General features: G+C 43.0%; 2 protein-coding genes across 4 annotated transcripts in view; one reads left to right on the top strand and one right to left on the bottom strand.

Annotated features, from left to right (window-relative positions):
- Window positions 1-17,411, top strand: part of MTCH2 (mitochondrial carrier 2) — a 31,758-nt gene that overhangs the window by 9,046 nt on the left and 5,301 nt on the right. For both annotated transcript variants that reach the window (XM_056526583.1, XM_056526584.1), the window contains exons 2-6: window positions 10,755-10,839; window positions 12,480-12,586; window positions 14,589-14,615; window positions 15,990-16,043; window positions 16,141-16,198. In XM_056526583.1, coding sequence (XP_056382558.1) covers window positions 10,755-10,839; window positions 12,480-12,586; window positions 14,589-14,615; window positions 15,990-16,043; window positions 16,141-16,198 — 331 coding nt within the window. The remainder of the gene's footprint in view (window positions 1-10,754; window positions 10,840-12,479; window positions 12,587-14,588; window positions 14,616-15,989; window positions 16,044-16,140; window positions 16,199-17,411) is intronic.
- LOC130276754 (otoconin-90-like) overlaps window positions 2,989-17,411 on the bottom strand; it is a 30,228-nt gene continuing 15,805 nt past the window's right edge. Inside the window, exons 1-2 of one of the 2 annotated variants that reach the window (XM_056526585.1) lie at window positions 8,055-8,402; window positions 2,989-3,857 (exon numbers count right to left, since the gene is read on the bottom strand). In XM_056526585.1, the coding sequence (XP_056382560.1) occupies window positions 3,167-3,857; window positions 8,055-8,119 (756 nt within the window). In that variant the 5' untranslated portion in view covers window positions 8,120-8,402 and the 3' untranslated portion in view covers window positions 2,989-3,166. Of the gene's footprint in view, window positions 3,858-8,054; window positions 8,403-17,411 lie in introns of those variants that run through there. The other variant, XM_056526586.1, reaches the window with a different exon arrangement.

The following is a 17,411-nucleotide window of genomic DNA, read 5'->3' as shown; positions in this document are numbered from 1 at the left end:
GCCTGTTCTGCATCAATTTTGCAACAGCTGTAGGCCTCCTGGTTAGAAAACACTGTTTCAATGGGTGGGTTGGCTTATGTGTGGAAGGAAGGAAAGTGATCTCATACTTACAAGCATGGAACTGTGGGATGTGTAGTTTAGAGAACAAAATCCAACAGGAAATGCCTAGTTCTGGCAGGTAAGTACTAAAATCACCTTATGGTGGATAACCTCTTTAAAGAGTACCTGTCAGATCCCACAAAAAAAATTGTTACTCAGTAGCTAATCCTGACCATGTACATCTATTTTTTTATTCCCCTATCACCTATTATTCCCCTATCACCTATATTCATTATAAAAATAACTCTTCATTAGCTCAGGGGAAGGAGGGGTGTCACTCCGTGGTGGTGGGAGGTGATTGGTGTGTCTGCTCTTGCAGCCTTGTCCATGAGTTATCTCTTGTCCATGACTCATGGACAAGCCTGATGCTGCTGCCGGACTGGCTAATGTCCCAGTAGGAATGGGGGACCCCTAGTGGTGGGATTTTCAATGGCCATTTTCTTTATTAAATATTTAGTATTTTTTAAACAACCATATTACAAAAGGTCTTTAATTTTCATCAGTAACAACATACAAAAAATGATTGTATCTGACAGGGCCCAGATTAACCCCTTAAGGACGCAGCCCTTTTTCGCAATTCTGACCACCGTCACTTTACGAATTGATAACGCGAAAAACGCTTTTACCAAATATTCTGATTCTTGTTTTTTCGTGACATATTCTACTTTATTTTGGTGGTAAATTTTCTGCGTTAATTGCATCCTTTTTTGGTGAAAAATCCCAAAATTTCATGAAAATTTAGCATTTTTATACCTTTGAAGCTCTCTACTTGTAAGGAAAATGGATATTCACAATAAATGTTATTTGTATTCACAAATACAATATGTCCAGTAGTTTGGCAACATCTGGAGGGCTACCGTTTTGGGCACCACTGTAACAGTGGTCTCCAAACTGTGACCCTCCAGATGTTGCAAAACTACAACTCCTAGCATGCCCAGACAGCCTTTGGCCCTTTGGGCATGCTGGGAGATGCAGTTTGGCCTTCCTAGTGGTTGCCACAGTAAAGATCGTTTTACTTTCACTTTCAATCCCCCCCACCGTCCATTCCCTACCTGAGCAAGGATCCAGCAGGCTCCAGCAAAGATCCCAGGTCCGCAGGCATCTTCTCCTGCAGGTATGGCCTCCATCTTCTTCCCAGATCCCCTCGACATCCAGGGGCGAGCAGAACGGCAACCCCCTGTCCTGCGCTGCCATTGGTCAGAACTCCGTTCAGACTAATGGCAGGGGATAGGAGGAGATCGCAGCTCTGCGGCCTCACTCCTATCCCTTAGGCTGATCGGAGCTGACAACTCCGATAAGCCCTATTTTCCGGGTGATCGGGTCACCAGAGACCCGATCATCCCGGAATTGGAGAAAATCGCATGTCTGAATTGACATGCGATTTTCTCCGATCGCCGACATGGGGGGGTCTCAGGACCCCCCTGGGCGATGTGCCGGGGTGCCTGCTGAATGATTTCAGCAGCCATCCGGCTCCGATCCCCAACCGGCTAGCGGCGGCGACCGGATTTCCCACGAGCGTATGGATACGCCCTCGGTCCATAAGGACTCGGAATGCAGGGCGTATCCATACGCCCTGTGTCCTGAAGAGGTTAAGCTAGGGCTACACAACGATCTTAGCAGTGAGGGTTACTATCAAAAATCTTGCTGCAACCCACAAATCGCCATGACCCAATAGTCGTAAGAAATTCACCTCAGAAAGATTTTTCTTGCCACTGTCTGGATGCAGCCAAATGTGGGTTGTAGTGCAACCCCACTCAGTTACCTTAATCCCCAACGCAGTGTTATCTCTGCAGTGCGACACAGCAATTGTTGGTTGCACAACCCGTCATGGCTAAAGTCTCCGCAGCCCAAGGCTTAGATTGTTGCCAAAACGTTATCTAGTTTAGTCAACCATTGTCTAATTTGTGGGGTCAGTTTTTGGCAGAGGTCTTTTCAGTAGCACCCCCTACAGATGCTCGGATTCAAGTGAATGATGATGAACTGCAGTTCCACACATGGCCTATGGACAAGAGTGGCACACGTAAACATATTTACATTCCTGACATGTCTTATTCCCCCTTAAAAAAAAAAAAAGTGGTCATTTTTTTTTTTTTTTTTTTTTTTTTTCCTTTTGAAAATCTAAGAATAAATGGTCAGGGTTGGTCTCTGCACAGTATAATAGCAGCACTTATTGTTTTCTTCTAGGAGCAATTATGGAGAAAGCATTTAAGCAGGGTTCTAAGAAAAGATGTATCTCAATTGTTATTTCATTGCTGAGAACATTGATATTTAGTTTTATGGGAAAAAGTCATTTATTCATGTAAATCACTGTTCGTTCTGAACAAAGTAGTCAAGTGGGAGGTCCTACTGATTATAATGAGTTGTTAGTCACTGATTAGGACCTCCCATTTTACTGCTTAGTCCAGAATGAACAGAGAGTTCTCCTAGAACCTTTCCCCAAAAACTTTACATACCAATCTGCTAAGCGCCTCTAGCTCTATATGATGGACTGCCATGATGCCTACAGATTGGACTGTGATGTGTGGGGGTTGGGAGGACTAGCTGTTGGCTAAACAAGGGCTTGGCTGACATCTGTCTCAAGCAGGCCAGACACATGAGTTGTGTTCTGAACCCAGAACCCACTGATTTTGGTAGGTCATCTAATGTGTATGGTGGCCTCCCATTTAGCATATTTGGTAAAGCCAAGTGTGCATATATATGGAGAAAAATCTGAAAACATAGATCTGTTGGCCAATGTGCCAGATTGCCAGCCTTGTGTGGGAATCTCCAGTGAAAACTGTTCCCAGTTGGGACCAGTAGGGGGCGATAATGTAGTGTCCCTATAGAAGATACATCTTCACGCAGATATATAGATGGATATGGAACAAAGTTTATGAGCAGACTAAATGACTTTACATTTTTAGCCCCCACCTCCACACATATATATGTCATTTCATAATTGGGTGAAGGCATCTTTCAAGTGTCACACAAAAAAAAAAAAGTAACAAGTTGTTGAGTTTGATTCCTGCTCATTGATATCTAAAGCTTTATGCACAATATTAAGTAAAGGCACAGGCTCCTCCAGCGTTTATATCCACAATGGAGACTTCTGAATGGTTTTTCTCTTTTTATCCATCGCCACCATATTTCTTCTTCTCCATCTCTTTTTCCTGCTCTTGGGTTTATCGAGCCAGTTTCCATTGCCAAGCTCTGAGGTGGTCTGGTTTTGTGTCCACTGTAATACAGATGTTATATTTGGGTGAAGTTGTGGGCAAGCGTCATGGGGGCCTACACACATGTCCTTCCTGTTATAGAAGAAATGTTTCTTCTTAGGCTTGGCCTTGGTCAGACACTCTGCAAATAGCTTGTCACACTCACATGCCATCCTGCCACACAATGTTGATGAATGGCATTGTGTCTGTGCCGGGCCACATGAAAACTGATAGAATTGCCACTTTATCTTACTGTGACACTGCAGGTCGATCCTGGAATAGCGATAACAGCAGTCATGTAGGAGACAGCATCTGTCCACATTATCGACTGCTCCTCCGGTCCCTCCTGTACCACAGTAACAACCATACAGATTGATGCCCAGCAGGGGAACTTTAAGCCTGTTTCTGTAACACCACAGGGTCACCACTAGATCCAGCACACCACGTTTCTGACGAATAGCAGTGCCAGTGTCACTGCAGAGTGTCTGATACTGGAGATAAAACGTGTACATGAAGATGAAAAGCAAGAGCTTGTTCATGTTAGACTGTTGGATAGACTGGATACTTCTGTGAAGATAGACATTGAATTTTCATTTAGTCATCAATATGAAAACTGCAGATATCGCACTATAATCTGTGCTAAAATGACACATCTTTGTGCCTGCTTTGGGCCTGTACACTCCCCCACCCTGATAACCCTCCCTCAGCCTTTGTTTTTCCTTTTCTTTTTTTTTTTTAAATCCAATTTTTGGTTCTTTCTTTGGTCCCTTTCTTCAGCTCACTGCGTTGAGCATTCACTGGTGGGAGGGGGCTATCCCCAGCAGGCATGAGGTCAGCTGAGGCCGTGGCGGGGTGAACATCCACCCTCACTCTTCCATGCTGTGCTCGAACTAGGAGCGCAGCATAGAATAGACAGCCAATCGCCGCTGGCTGTTCTCCTTCCCCTCCTCGTTGAATGTGTATCGCAGAGAGGAGGGGGATTAGAGCAGACCTGCAGCGATTGGCTGCACACAGCGTTCACTCTGCCCTGCATGATTGACAGAACAGAGAGAAAATGCAGTGTATAGCGGAGGTCCCGCCCACACTTTCCGACTTTGGTCTCATGCCCTGCCGGCATGAGACCAAATTCAGGTCTGCTGGAGACCCTGAATGTGACCAGCACTGGGAGGGAGACCTCCTTGAGATAGAGATATATATTGAAAATTTTTCATTAAAGTATATTAGAAATATTTTTATAATAAGTTAAGGAAGAACATATTGAATTTAGCATTTAATGACAGTGCCCATTTAAATGAATTTCAGAAGGGTTTTTATTTCACTACAGAAAATAAAATATTAGGGGAGAGTTACTAAAACCTGTGCAGAGGAAAAGTTGTGTTACTCGCTAGGTCATGCAGATGCAGATGTATTTAGCTTCTGTGTTTGGCTCACAAATCCCTTATTTCTGCTGCTTACTCATTCTGACATCTGTTGCTCAGGAAGGTGCATGTCCCATGCAAGCACTGAGCCCGCCCTCACTCACTATCCATTTACTTCCTCCCAGAGTGTGCTGTGCTGTGTCTCAGACTGTTCTGTAACCTCTTCCTCTCTGTTTTCAGACATGAGTCTAATAGACAAGGCAGGAGTGAGCACAGAGGAGTGCTAGTCCTCACTTATTAGACTTTGTCCCAGCCTGTGCTTCTGCTGGGACAAAGATTGTTACAGCTGGACAGGATTATATTCTGGTTGGTATGGGGACCCCTAGTGGTCCCTAAAAAATGTCTCCCCCCACAAATAATGACAACAGACAGACAGCAGGGTTGCCCACAGTAACCTGAATATATAAATAGATAGTGCTGGTGACCCTGTTTCTAACTCTTATTACCAGGTAAAAATCAGTTCAGCCATTCTGGAAACATACATCTTGGCATTAGCATTGCACATACAGCAGCTGTTGCCTCCAATGCAGTTAAGGAGAAAATATGGTATTGGCAACAAGATAAATATGTCCTAATCAGCTGCTCTGTTTTTCACCCATTAAGAAGCGTGAGTGCGGGTGACCCTGTTTTTGTCTACTTGTATATTCAGGTTAGTGCGGCTGACCCTGCTGTCAGTTTCCCTTTTAAAGAAGAAACCTGAATGTCCAGTACAAAAATCCAAGATTGCCCCTCCTATTTTGCTGTGGATGTTCAGCACCTCAAGATGCTGTTGTACAGCTCTTCCATGAAGAAAAAATAAAAAAATAAAATAGCATGCTACTTATTAGGGATCGACCGATATTGATAATCTTTGACCTTTCAGGCCGATAGCCGATAATTTATACCGATATCTGTGCGTGGGGGGGCATTATCGGATTATCGGCAAAGTAATCCTGCTTGGACACATACTAGTCCTGCTGTGTCCATGCGTCATGGACACACTTACTTGATTGACAGCTGTGAGTGCAGGGCTCACATTTGGAGGTAGATTCCTCCCACTGTCAGCTTGTGTCCCGCTACTGTCAATGAGGACAAGCTGGGAGTTGTGGTTTTGCTAATGCTAGGGGAGATGTGAGCAGACAGCATACTGAGGGAGGGGGCGGAGACCTGCACAGTGAGGCCACGCCCCCTCCCTTTGAGAGGAATTCAGACTAGTGAGCTAAATTAAAAGTGTAATAAAAAAAATAAAGGTGCTAGACACATAAAAATTAGATGTGCATGGTCAGGATTAGGTACTGAGTGATATATTTTTTTTAAAAAAAGTATTTTTGTTGGATCTGACGGGTACGCTTTAATTTTTAACCCCTTTCCGCTACAGGACGTATGTATCAGTCATGAGCGGGCTTCCGCGCTGACCCTGCGTCATATCGCGTCGGTCCCGGCGGCCATCAACAGCCGGGACCCCCGGCTAATACCGGACATCACCGATCGCGGTTATGCCTGGTATTAACCCTTCAGACGCGGCAATCAAAATTGATCGCCGCGTCTAAAGTGAAAGTAAACTTTGCCGGTTAACTCAGTGGAGCTGTTCGGGACTGCCGCGATTAAATCACGGTGTCCCAAACAGCTTGCAGGACAGCAGGAGGGTCCCTACCTGTCTCCTCACTGTCCGATTGCCGAATGACTACTCCGTGCCTGAGATCCAGACAGGAGCAGTTGAGCGGCGATAACAATGATCAATGCCATGCTATTGCCTGGCAGTAGTCAGTGTAGAAGATCAGTGTGTGCAGTGTTATAGCCCCCTATGGGAGGCAAAAAATAAGTGTTAATCAAAATCATTTAACCCTTTCCATAATAAAAGTCAGAATCACCCCCCTTTTCCCAATTAAAAAAAAAAGTGTAAATAAAAATAAACATGTAGTATCGCCGCGTGTGTAAATGTCAGAACTATTAAAAATATATAGTTAATTAAACCGCACAGTCTATGGCGTACACGTAAAAAAAATTCCAAGGTCCAAAATAGCGTATTTTTTGTCACTTTTTATACCATAAAAAAGTTCATAAAAAGCGATCAAAAAGTCCAATCAAAACAAAAGAATTGAAAGCGTTATGATTTTTAGAAGGTGATGAGGAAAAAATGAAGATGCAAAAATGGAAAATACCCTGCGTCATTAAGGGGTTAAAGAAGCCTGTGAAACATGAAAGATGCAAAATGAAAGATTGGTTGCTATGAGCCACAGGTCAACTTGTCCTCTGCTCGGGTTTTAATAAATCTGCCCAAATATGTGATGGATATTTGCACCAGGAGTCTTTCTGAACTAGAAATGCCTGCGGTATGCGGATGAGATTGGATGACCTTGCTGTTATTTGCTCCAGTATTTTGCTGAAAATCCACAGGAAAGATCTGCAGCAAATCTGTTCAGAGTGAATTTATCATTACAAAGCAGTTTTATCCGGCATGTGCTTCCATTTACATTTCTTACAGTCACATTCTCCCCAAGACCTGCCAGTTACCGCCATAACTTTAGAGCAGCTGGGTGTTAAGTTGGTATTAAAAGGGGTTATTCAACTGGCTCCAGAAAGTTAAACAGATGTGTCAGTTACTTCTATAAAAAAAATCTTAATCCTTTCAGTACTTATGAGCTGCTGAAGTTGAGTTGTTCTTTTTTGTCTAAGTGCTCTCTGTCACGTGTCTCGGGAACCACCCAGTTTAGAAGCAAATCCCCATAGCAAACCTCTTCTACTTTGTGCAATTCCCGAGACAAGCAGAGATGTCAGCAGAGAGCACTGTTGCCAGACAGAAAACAACAACTCAACTTCAGCAGCTGATAATTATTGAAAGGATTAAGATTTTTTTTTTTAATAGAATTAATTTACAAATCTGTTTAACTTTCTGGAGCCAGTTGATATAAAACATTTTTTTTTTCCTGGAATACCCCTTTAAATAGCTCAAAGTGACATCATTTTATCGACTGTCAGGACAGAGGTTCAGTTCCCCAGGAAACTAGTCAGTACTATTCTAAAGATTGCCCTATAGTAGGGGTCTTCAACCTGCGGACCTCCAGGTGTTGCAGAACTACAACTCCCAGCATGCCCGGACAGCCATTGGCTGTCCGGGCATGCTGGGAGTTGTAGTTTTTCAACATCTGGAGGTCCGCAGGTTGAAGACCACTGCCCTATAGACGACGCCACAAGGATTATAGATGAGTGAATTGTTACCCACAGGCTATAGAATACAATGGCCTTGCAAACTGACTTGCCCACAATATAGAACAAACCAGTTTGGCCCCTCACCTTGGTTGCCGGTCTGTTACCCCAAACCCCTATTATAATGCCATATACTACATAATAAAGGATAGCTCCGTACCTCTGTTGAGCTTTTTGGAGTTGCTCTTGGATGATTCTCCAGTTCTTCTTTGTAGCATGTCGCATTCTGTCCTTTCTATATGTATTATGTGTTTGTGGTTGTAAGTCAGAGAATGTGTCCTCACTCTTTTAACTCCTCGTATGCCATATACATTCTAAGTTGCAGAATCCTATAACTAACTTGTTTTTGCGTTCTTGTGTATCATAACACTTCACTGAGCTTCTTTCAATGAATGGGTTACCCGAAGAGGTTGTGGTGTGGCCTGTTGGTGAGTCCCAGAGCATCACTAAATATAACACGCTTGGTTTTCATACCCGTCAATTATATCTGCCTTTGCAGGGATTCCTGTACAGAGTATGTCAGATCCCGTTGGTTCTGAAAGTAAGGAGCACCATGCCTCAGAAGTTTAAAGGTACGGTCACACGTACAGGATCCTGCGCAGATTTGATGCGCAGGATTTGTGACTGAAGAATAGAAGTTGTTCTCAGTCATTTAGTTTACATTGAAATCTGCAGCAAAAAATCCTGCGCATCAAATCTGCACAGGATCCTGTATGTGTGAACATACCCTAAAGGGAGATTCTGACATGCTTTGTCTGTCAGACCTTTTTAGACTGAAGCATCCGAGTGATATCCTAAAAGAGTTAGCTAGAAAGTGACATTAAAGGACATCTGTAGTGTAAAATAACTTATCCCCTATCCACGACATTCTGCTGGAAGGGAGTGTATCCGTCCCCAGCATGACGCGGCGGCCAACACTCCCCTCTAATGTATCCCTTAGCGATATATGGAGGGGGCCTTTCAGCCACCGCATCATGTGGGGACGAAAAGCTCCCGTCCAGCAGAAGGTCGGGGCCTGGACCCACCTCGATCAATAACTTATCCCCTATCCTTCGAATAGGGGATAAGTTATTTTACACTACAGATGTCCTTTAACTTAAGTCTTCCAGTGGTTATACAGTTGGGATCAAGAGTTTGGGCACCCCAGGTAAAAATTTGTATGAATGTGCATAAAGAAGCCAATTTAAGATTGAAAAATCTCCAAAAGGCATCAAATTACAGATTAGACATTCTTATAATATGTCAACAAAACTTAGATTTTATTTCCATCATTTACACTTTCAAAATAACAGTAAACAAAAAAAATGGCGCCTGAAAAAGTTTGTTCACCCTGCAGAGTTAATATCTTGTACTGCCCCCTTTGGCAAGTATCACAGTGTATAAACGCTTTTTGTAGCCAGCCAAGAGTCTTTCAATTCTTGTTTGAGGTATCTTTGCCCATTCTTCCTTACAAAAGTCTTCCAGTTCTTTGAGATTTCCGGGTTGTCTGTCATGCACTGCTCTTTTAAGGTCTATCCATAGATTTTCAATTATGTTGAGGTCAGGAGATTGTGAAGGCCATGGCAAGACCTTCAGTTTACGCCTCTTGATGTAATCCCCCATGGATTTCGAGGTGTCTTTAGGATCATTATCCATTTGTAGAAGCCATCCTCTCTTTAACTTCAGCTTTTTCACAGATGGCATGAAGTTAGCATCCAAAATTTTCTGACATTTTATTGAATCAATTTTTCCTTCTACTCGTGAGATGTTCCCTGTGCCACTGGCTGCAATACAACCCCAACGCATGATTGATCCACACCCATGCTTAACAGTTGGACAGAGGTTCTTTTAATTAAATTCTGTTCCCTTTCTTCTCCAAACGTACCTTTGCTCATTCCGGCCAAAAAGTTCAATTTTAACCTCATCGGTCGACAGAACTAGTTTACAAAATGCAAATGAACATATTGACAAGCCTGATGCAAAGTTCAAACGCTGCTTTTTGTGGTGAGGACGTAGAAGAGGTTTTCTTCTGATGATTCTTCCATGAAGACCATATTTGTACAAGTATCTCTTTATGGGGGAATAGTGTACCACAACTCCAGTGTCTGCCAGATCTTTCAGGAGGGATTGTGCAGTCAATCACGGGTTTTTAATTTGTTTTTCTCACAATCCTGTGAGCTGTTCTGTCTGACATTTTTCTTGGTCTTCCTGATCTTGCTTTAACTTTGCTGACTGCCATTTCTTAATTACATTCCGAACAGAGGATATTGACATCTGAAAATGTTTTGCTATCTTCTTATAGCCTTCTCCAGCTTTGTGAGCGTCAACTATTTTCAGTTTCAGATTTCTAGACAACTGCTTAGAAGAACCCATGGTGCTGATTGTTGGGGCAAGGTCAGATGAGTCTGGGCATTTAAAACCTTTGAGATTGACATCACCTGGTCTTCCCAGATGATGACTGAGAACAATCAATGACACTGGCAGGGTTCAGCTTTGCAAAGGGGGCAGTGCATGCTATAAATTCTGCAGGGTGCCCAAACTTTTTGCAGATGCCATTTTTTTGTTTTCTGTTATTTTGAAAAATTGTAAATGATGGAAATAAAATCTAACTTTTGTTGACATATTATAAGAATGTCTAATCTGTAATTTGATGCCTTTTGAAGATTTTTCCATCTTTCCTTGGCTTCTTTATGCACATTAATAAAAATGTTTACTTGGAGTGCCCAAACTTTTGATCCCCACTGTAAGTCCCTGTACAGTGCAAACTTACACTTTATTCCCACTACCATATATGTACTGAGCTTTTTGAGTAGCTATAATAATGTGTTCATGTACTAAGACATATTTAATGGAAGATGTCATGGATGCTTTTGTATTTTAGGTTGGACATGAACCAATGCCACCTACATTAGGAAGAAACCTTTTTGGACGTCAGGTGTACCAGCTGCCTGGATTTTTTGCATATGGTAGGTGTCCAATGATAACTACACAAACTTTCATAAAAATTAAGCATTACAGAAAAGAGTAAGGTTGACAAACAGTTTTTAAAGGAGCTTGTAGTGATTAAAAATTATCCTCTACCCATAGGATAGGGGATATTTTTTTTTCCCTTTCTTCCCACTACATTTCCACTATTTCCTTATTATAATTTTTTTTATTTATATGTACATGTTATTTTATTTTTTTTAAACCTTATTCAGGAGGCAGCCATTTTGCCTGAACAGTTCTTAACACCATTTAGAGAGACGTAGGCAACAATATACAGGACATAAATAGGAAAGGTAACTAGGTGTTCTCACTTACCTTTTCGCAGGTCATTTCACAGGAAAGGGGAGGCTGAGCTGTCGACATAATCTATTGTAAATGCCTTATCCATTACTGGTGGCCTTATTAACTGTAATCCTGTCTGTGATATGGAAGACTGCTGGAAGTCATCTGTATAGGACAAGAAGACTTGGCTTGATGTTAGGCCTAGTGGCCAGACTGAAAGCTGCAAGATTTCAGTGTTTAATTATATAGATAGCAAAATGGAAAATATAAAAAATCATTTAGAAGTGTAAAAGGTGCACGCTTCTTGCGAACTTACAGTAAATTCGATTCGTCACGAACTTCTCAGCTCGGTAGTTGGTCTTATCCAGCATAAATTAGTTCAGCTTTCAGGTGCTCCCGTGGGCTGGAAAAGGTGGATACAGTCCTAGGAGACCCTTTCCTAGGACTGTATCCACCTTTTCCAGCCCACGGGAGCACCTGAAAGCTGAAATAATTTATGCAGGAAAAGGCTTCAACTGCCGAGCCGAGAAGTTCGTGACGAATCAAATTTACTGTAAGTTCGCTCATCTCTAGTCAGGACATCAGACATTATTCTACTGTTGGACATGAGAAAGATGAGCACACAAACATGTTTAATTTACCTCTAAATTAAATTGCTAAGTCCTATGCAACTGTGGTGGCCAAATACTCTTGTGTAACCAGACCGCAGCGCTCATAAAGACCCCTTTCTTTCTTCTCCATAATACACCTTACATTGGGGTAATGTCTTATTTATTTATTTTTGCTGCATTTTTAGCAAAACTGCTTTTAAAAAAAAAAAAAGCAGATTTTCTTTTTTTTTTTTTTACTGCAATGTGTGAATATGCCATAACACAGTGCAGCCAGGATCACTGAATGATATACACTCAGCTAGCTAAGTTGTTAGAATGCCTATATACATTGTGGTGGTCCTGTGACATGAGGTAACCCTGTGCTTTTTGTTTGTACTTGCCAGAGATCCACAGCAATTGCATAGGATTTGTGGCAACTACACACAAAGTACTGAGATGCTGCATGCTTCTACCACTGCTCATCCAGAATGTGTATATGCCCCTTTTATATGGGTTTTAATTACTTTTCCCATATTTGAAGCTTGCAGAACAGGAGTGCAGTGATGACCAGAAGATCGGACAGCAGTAGCAACTAGGATTTTTTTTTTTTATAGTTTTAAGGCATGGAGAGACTGTTATATTTACCCCAAAAAAACTTTTAAGAGCATGCTTGAAAAAAAAAAAACAATAATAAATTAATCTTCACCAGGTTATGGTCAGTAATTTAGTCATTTATGTATTTGCAGCTAAACACATCATTAGTATTGATGGCAAGACAGGACTCTTCAAGGGCTTGACTCCCCGACTGTGCGCTGGTGCAGTGGGCACTGTGGTACACAGCAAAGTTTTGCAGGTGACTATATAAGTAACAATGGCACTTATTATTTGGCCCCGAAACTCGCTTTATATATGTATGCTGCATTGAGCCACTGAATATTTAGCCTTGCCTGCTATAGAAGCACAGTCCTGTTCGCTTGAATGGAACGGAGCTGCAAGAAGTACCAGGCACAGCCACTACAAACATTGGTGTACCAGGGTTTGCGATCACTTCAGTCAGTTGATTGGAGAGGGTGTTGGAAATGGGACTCCATTGGGCTCATTTTGATGACCATTTTGCTCAGAGTTCTACAAAAAATAAAGAAAAAGCCATACTCTCCTGCCCTGATCCCCTACAACTCCTGCTCTCAGCTGGCTCCTGTGATGTGTGGTCCCACTGTGCAGCAAGAATACCGCTTTAATATATTTAGCACCAGATACAGTTTGGGGATATTTTTACTTGTTCTTTGTTCGTTTTACTTGAATAATATATGGACTTTATTACCGTATTTATCGGCGTATAACACGCACCCCATTTTAACAGGGAAATTTAAGTAAAAAAAATAAAATGTAAAATAAATGACTTGGACTAAATGCCACATCATCCCCCCAACTTCGTTTTCTTCTGCACCTCAATTTGGTCCCGTCCCCTCCAGTGCCACATCATTCCTTCCCTTTGATCAGTCCCTGTGCCACATTTACCCCTCTCATCATCCCCCCCATGTCTCATCATCCCCCCCATGTCTCATCATTTCCCCCTGTCATAGACCACCACTAGCCATACAGACATTAAGCATTTAATGCCTCCCCCCACCATCATTTCCCCCTGTCTCATCATCCCCCCCCACCCTGTCTCATCATGTCCCCCATCATTCCCCCCTCATCATCCCCCACCCTGTCTCATCATGCCCCCCACCCTGTTTCATCATTTCCCCCATCATTCCCCCCCACACCCTGTCTCATCACCCCCTCATCATTTCCCCGTCTCATCCCCCCCATCATTCTACCCCCCCCCCCCCCCAAATCATTTACCGTTGCATGCTGGGAGTTGTAGTGTTGCAACATCTGGAGGTCCGCAGGTTGAAGACCACTCTTCCCCTTTCCTTACCTGTCTGCACTTCGGCAGGTCAGGTCAGGCGGGGGGGTCTTGCGGGCTGCAGTCATTGAAGCTGATGAGTGACTTGCCGGCTTCTCTGCGCGCCATCACGGATCTCGCTTTACGGCGGCGACTTCAGGAAATGAAAAGGGAGATCCGTGATTGCGCGCAGAGAAGCCAGCAGAGGAAGTCACTCATCAGCTTCACTGACCGCAGCCTGCAAGACCCCCCCCCCCCCCCCCCCCCCCGCCCCCCGCCTGACCTGACCTGCCGAAGCGCAGACAGGTAAGGAAAATAAACAAATCTATGAAAAGCAGGGAAAGGGGAATGATGAGGGAGGGGGGAGGTAGGGAAAAGGGGGAATGAAAAGTGAAACTCGCTTGTTTTCTCCCGCACTATCCACAGGAACTGGAGTGGTGGATAGTGCACTGATTAAAAGGTAGGGCAGATCCGGACAAGGTAGGGCTCAGCGTCTCCCGCACTATCCACCACACCAGTACCTGTGGATAGTGCGGGAGAAGACAAGTGACAGTGCGGGGAGGAGACACCGCTGGTCACTGATTTAAAGTGGCCCCGGCCGTGCTGTTAATACTTAACAAGCAGCCGCTGCTGCGGCCGCTTTAAATCAGGGACCAGAAGACTTATCGGCGTATAACACGCAGGCAGGCCTTTTGCCTTAAATTTAAGTTTTAAAAGTACGTGTTATATTCCGATAAGTACTTATTAGTTTAGAATTTGTTTAGTTTTTGGTATTTTCTATAGTTCTATATGGCGGCTGACCATGTGTAGTCATGGATCAGGGCATTCACCTGCTAGTGAGGGGTACAATTTACTAAAAGACTAAGTAGTTTGGCCCATGAACATGACAGTATCTAGTTCCTATGATAAACATTGTTATGGTCCTTTACTTTTGTTAATTCAATTTCTTTTTCCTCTCTTTTAGTGCTATCAAAACCAGAACCAGATGGAGGTAAGTCATTTATTGGCTTTTCCCTGGAGTCTGGGTAAAATGAAAGGGACTTTCTATTTACATAGTAACAAAGCATTGTCTAATACATTATTAGAGAATTCTCTGTTAATAGAGGTGCATCCCTGTTCATGGCTATTGCAGCTATTAAAAGTGCCTCTTTATGTCTATGCAATTAATAGTCTATTGATTATAGTCTGCACTTTGTATTAGATGCATCAGATGTGATTATAAAACGTGGTGGAGTGGGTGGTCTTTAGTCTTGAATGGACTGGAGTGGACAGTCAGGGAATATACAGTGGATCTTGCAACATTATGTGCACTCCTGCCTGAAATGGCACAAGAAGGCTATATCTAAAGGTGTGACAGAATGTTTGCGGGAGTGGGCGTGCTTGGACACAGGATGCCAGAGTAATGGTCAGAAATCTCCCAGGGATGGGATTTAAAAAAAAAAAAACAGGGCTCTACTGTGTATTGTAGTATTTTCCAACCAGGGTTCTACTCCTCGTCCATACACTGCAGACAGGCCCGCTGCCACACCAGGCTTTTCAGGGCCCTGCACACAAGGTCTTGGTGCTGGTTGCTGCCAGGAGTTGGATGTGTAGGGGACTCATTTAGGGGTCCTTGGATTCCAAGTATACAAATACACCACTTACAGCTTAATTGAGAAACTGCAATGTTAAGGCATTGTGAAAGATGTTTTTTATTATTTAGTTTTTGTTTTTTTTTTGTTTACAATGATAAAGTTACTTAAAGGGGGGTACTCCGGTGGAATTTTTTTTTTTCATCAACTGATGCCAAAAAGTTAAACAGATTTGTAAATTACTTCTATTAATAAATGTTAATCCTTCCAGTTCTTATTAGCTACTGTATACTACAGAGGAAATTCTTTTCTTTTTGGATTTCTTTTCTGTATGTCCACAGTGCTCTCTGCTGACACCATTTTAGGAACTGTCCAGAGCAGCATATGTTTGCTATGGGAATTTTCTCCTGACATGGACAGAGGTGTCAGCAGAGAGCACTGTGGACAGAAAGAAAAGAAATCCAAAAAGAATAAAAAATTCCTCTGTAGTATACAGCCGCTAATAAGTACTGGAAGGATTAGCATTCTTAATAGAAGTAATTTACAAATCTGTTTTAACTTTCTGGCACCAGTTGACTTAAAAAAAAATGATGATAATAATAGTTTTCCACCGGAGTACCCCTTTTAATTTAATATGTAGTTTGAAATGAGAGACTGGTGCTCAGAGCTGTAATGTAGAAATACTAATCTATCAAGCTTGTCAGTAGATTCCAGATGCTTCAGCATGCTACATGCTTTTTACATGTGAGAGCTTTTGGGGGTCATAGATGTTCATTTCTTTATTTGCCTTCCAGGAGACCACATGTAGACAAAAAGAAAACCCCTCCCTTGATTTTGTTATCAAAGAGGTAAGTGCACAGTTATTCTCATAAATGCTGGTTCAGTTCTAGAATCTCCCTGGTTCTTCACATGACTGGTCCTTGACCTGTTTTTTTGTTTTTTTAGACGACTCAGGAGATGGTTGCCCGTTCAGCTGCTACACTCATCACCCACCCCTTCCATGGTATGTTGGCAAACACAAGGCAACACATGAAATCATTATAAAAGTTCTTCTATTCTCTCTCATGCAATTTCTGACTTGCAATTAAAGTGCACCTTTTGTTAACAAAAAACCTTTTATATATAATGTAGATAATAGGGATCGACCGATATCGTTTTTTTTTAGGGACAATACCGATAATCTGTGACCTTTCAGGCCGATAGCTGATAACTTATACTGATATTCCGGTATAAGTTATCGGCTATTTCTCCACCCCCCCCAAGAAGCCACTGCAGATCATTGATTTAAAGCGGGCGCTTTAAATCAATGAACTTTAGTGGCTTTGGCTGAATCAGAGACCACCGCCGCCAGCCGCTTCTCTCCCCCTGTCTGTCCGGGGGTCCTCCCAACCACCGCAGCTGCCCCCCAGTCATCCCCCTACCCTCGCACCGCACACCGCCCCCACCGCCGCTGCCCCATTGCCTCCCCTATCCCCGGTTTTATAATTACCTGTTCCCGGGGTCCGCGTTACTTCTGGCTCCCGTCCTGAGCTGGGATGCAGGACGCAGCTGGAGCCAGAAGTAGCGCGGTCTCCAGACCCCGGGAACAGGTAATTATAAAACCGGGGATAGGGGAGGCAATGGGGGTGGCGGGCGGGGCGTGGGGCGGTACATTATCGGATTATCGGGAAGGTAATTGCCAATAACATCAACAATCATGAATATCGGCCGATAATATCAGCCAAACCGATAATTGGTCGATCCCTAGTAGATAATACCATTATATGTATATCTGTAATATACATTGGTTTAAAAATGTGTATATATTGCGGTGAAAAAAAAGTGCTCTCCCTGCAGCTATTGCCTGTGTATCTCTGTAAGGAGACCAAATACAGGAAAGTATGTGTGGGACAAGCAGGGCTCTGTGGAGGCTCCTTGCTTGCCAATCATCCTAATGTGTGTGTGTCTGTGTCTCAGAGGGCCCCTGCTTGTCCTCGGCGCACAGGGTTTCCCCCCCCCCCCCCCCCCCGGTTGTCCTCGGCGCACAGGGCCCCCCCCCCCCCCATTCTTCCTGTATTTGGTCTCTTTACAGAGACACACATGCAATAGCTGCAGGGACAAAAAATAGACACTTTGTTTAACTAATGTTTATTACAAATATACATATAATGTTATTTTCTACATTATATAAAAAGTTTGTCAATGACAGGTACACTTTAAATGAATAATCTTGCTTC

The sequence above is a fragment of the Hyla sarda genome, chromosome 6 (assembly GCF_029499605.1).
Source record: "Hyla sarda isolate aHylSar1 chromosome 6, aHylSar1.hap1, whole genome shotgun sequence".
Taxonomy (NCBI): Eukaryota; Metazoa; Chordata; class Amphibia; order Anura; family Hylidae; genus Hyla; species Hyla sarda.
Note: the sequence above shows the minus strand (reverse complement) of the source record. Positions and strands in the feature narration are given on the sequence as shown.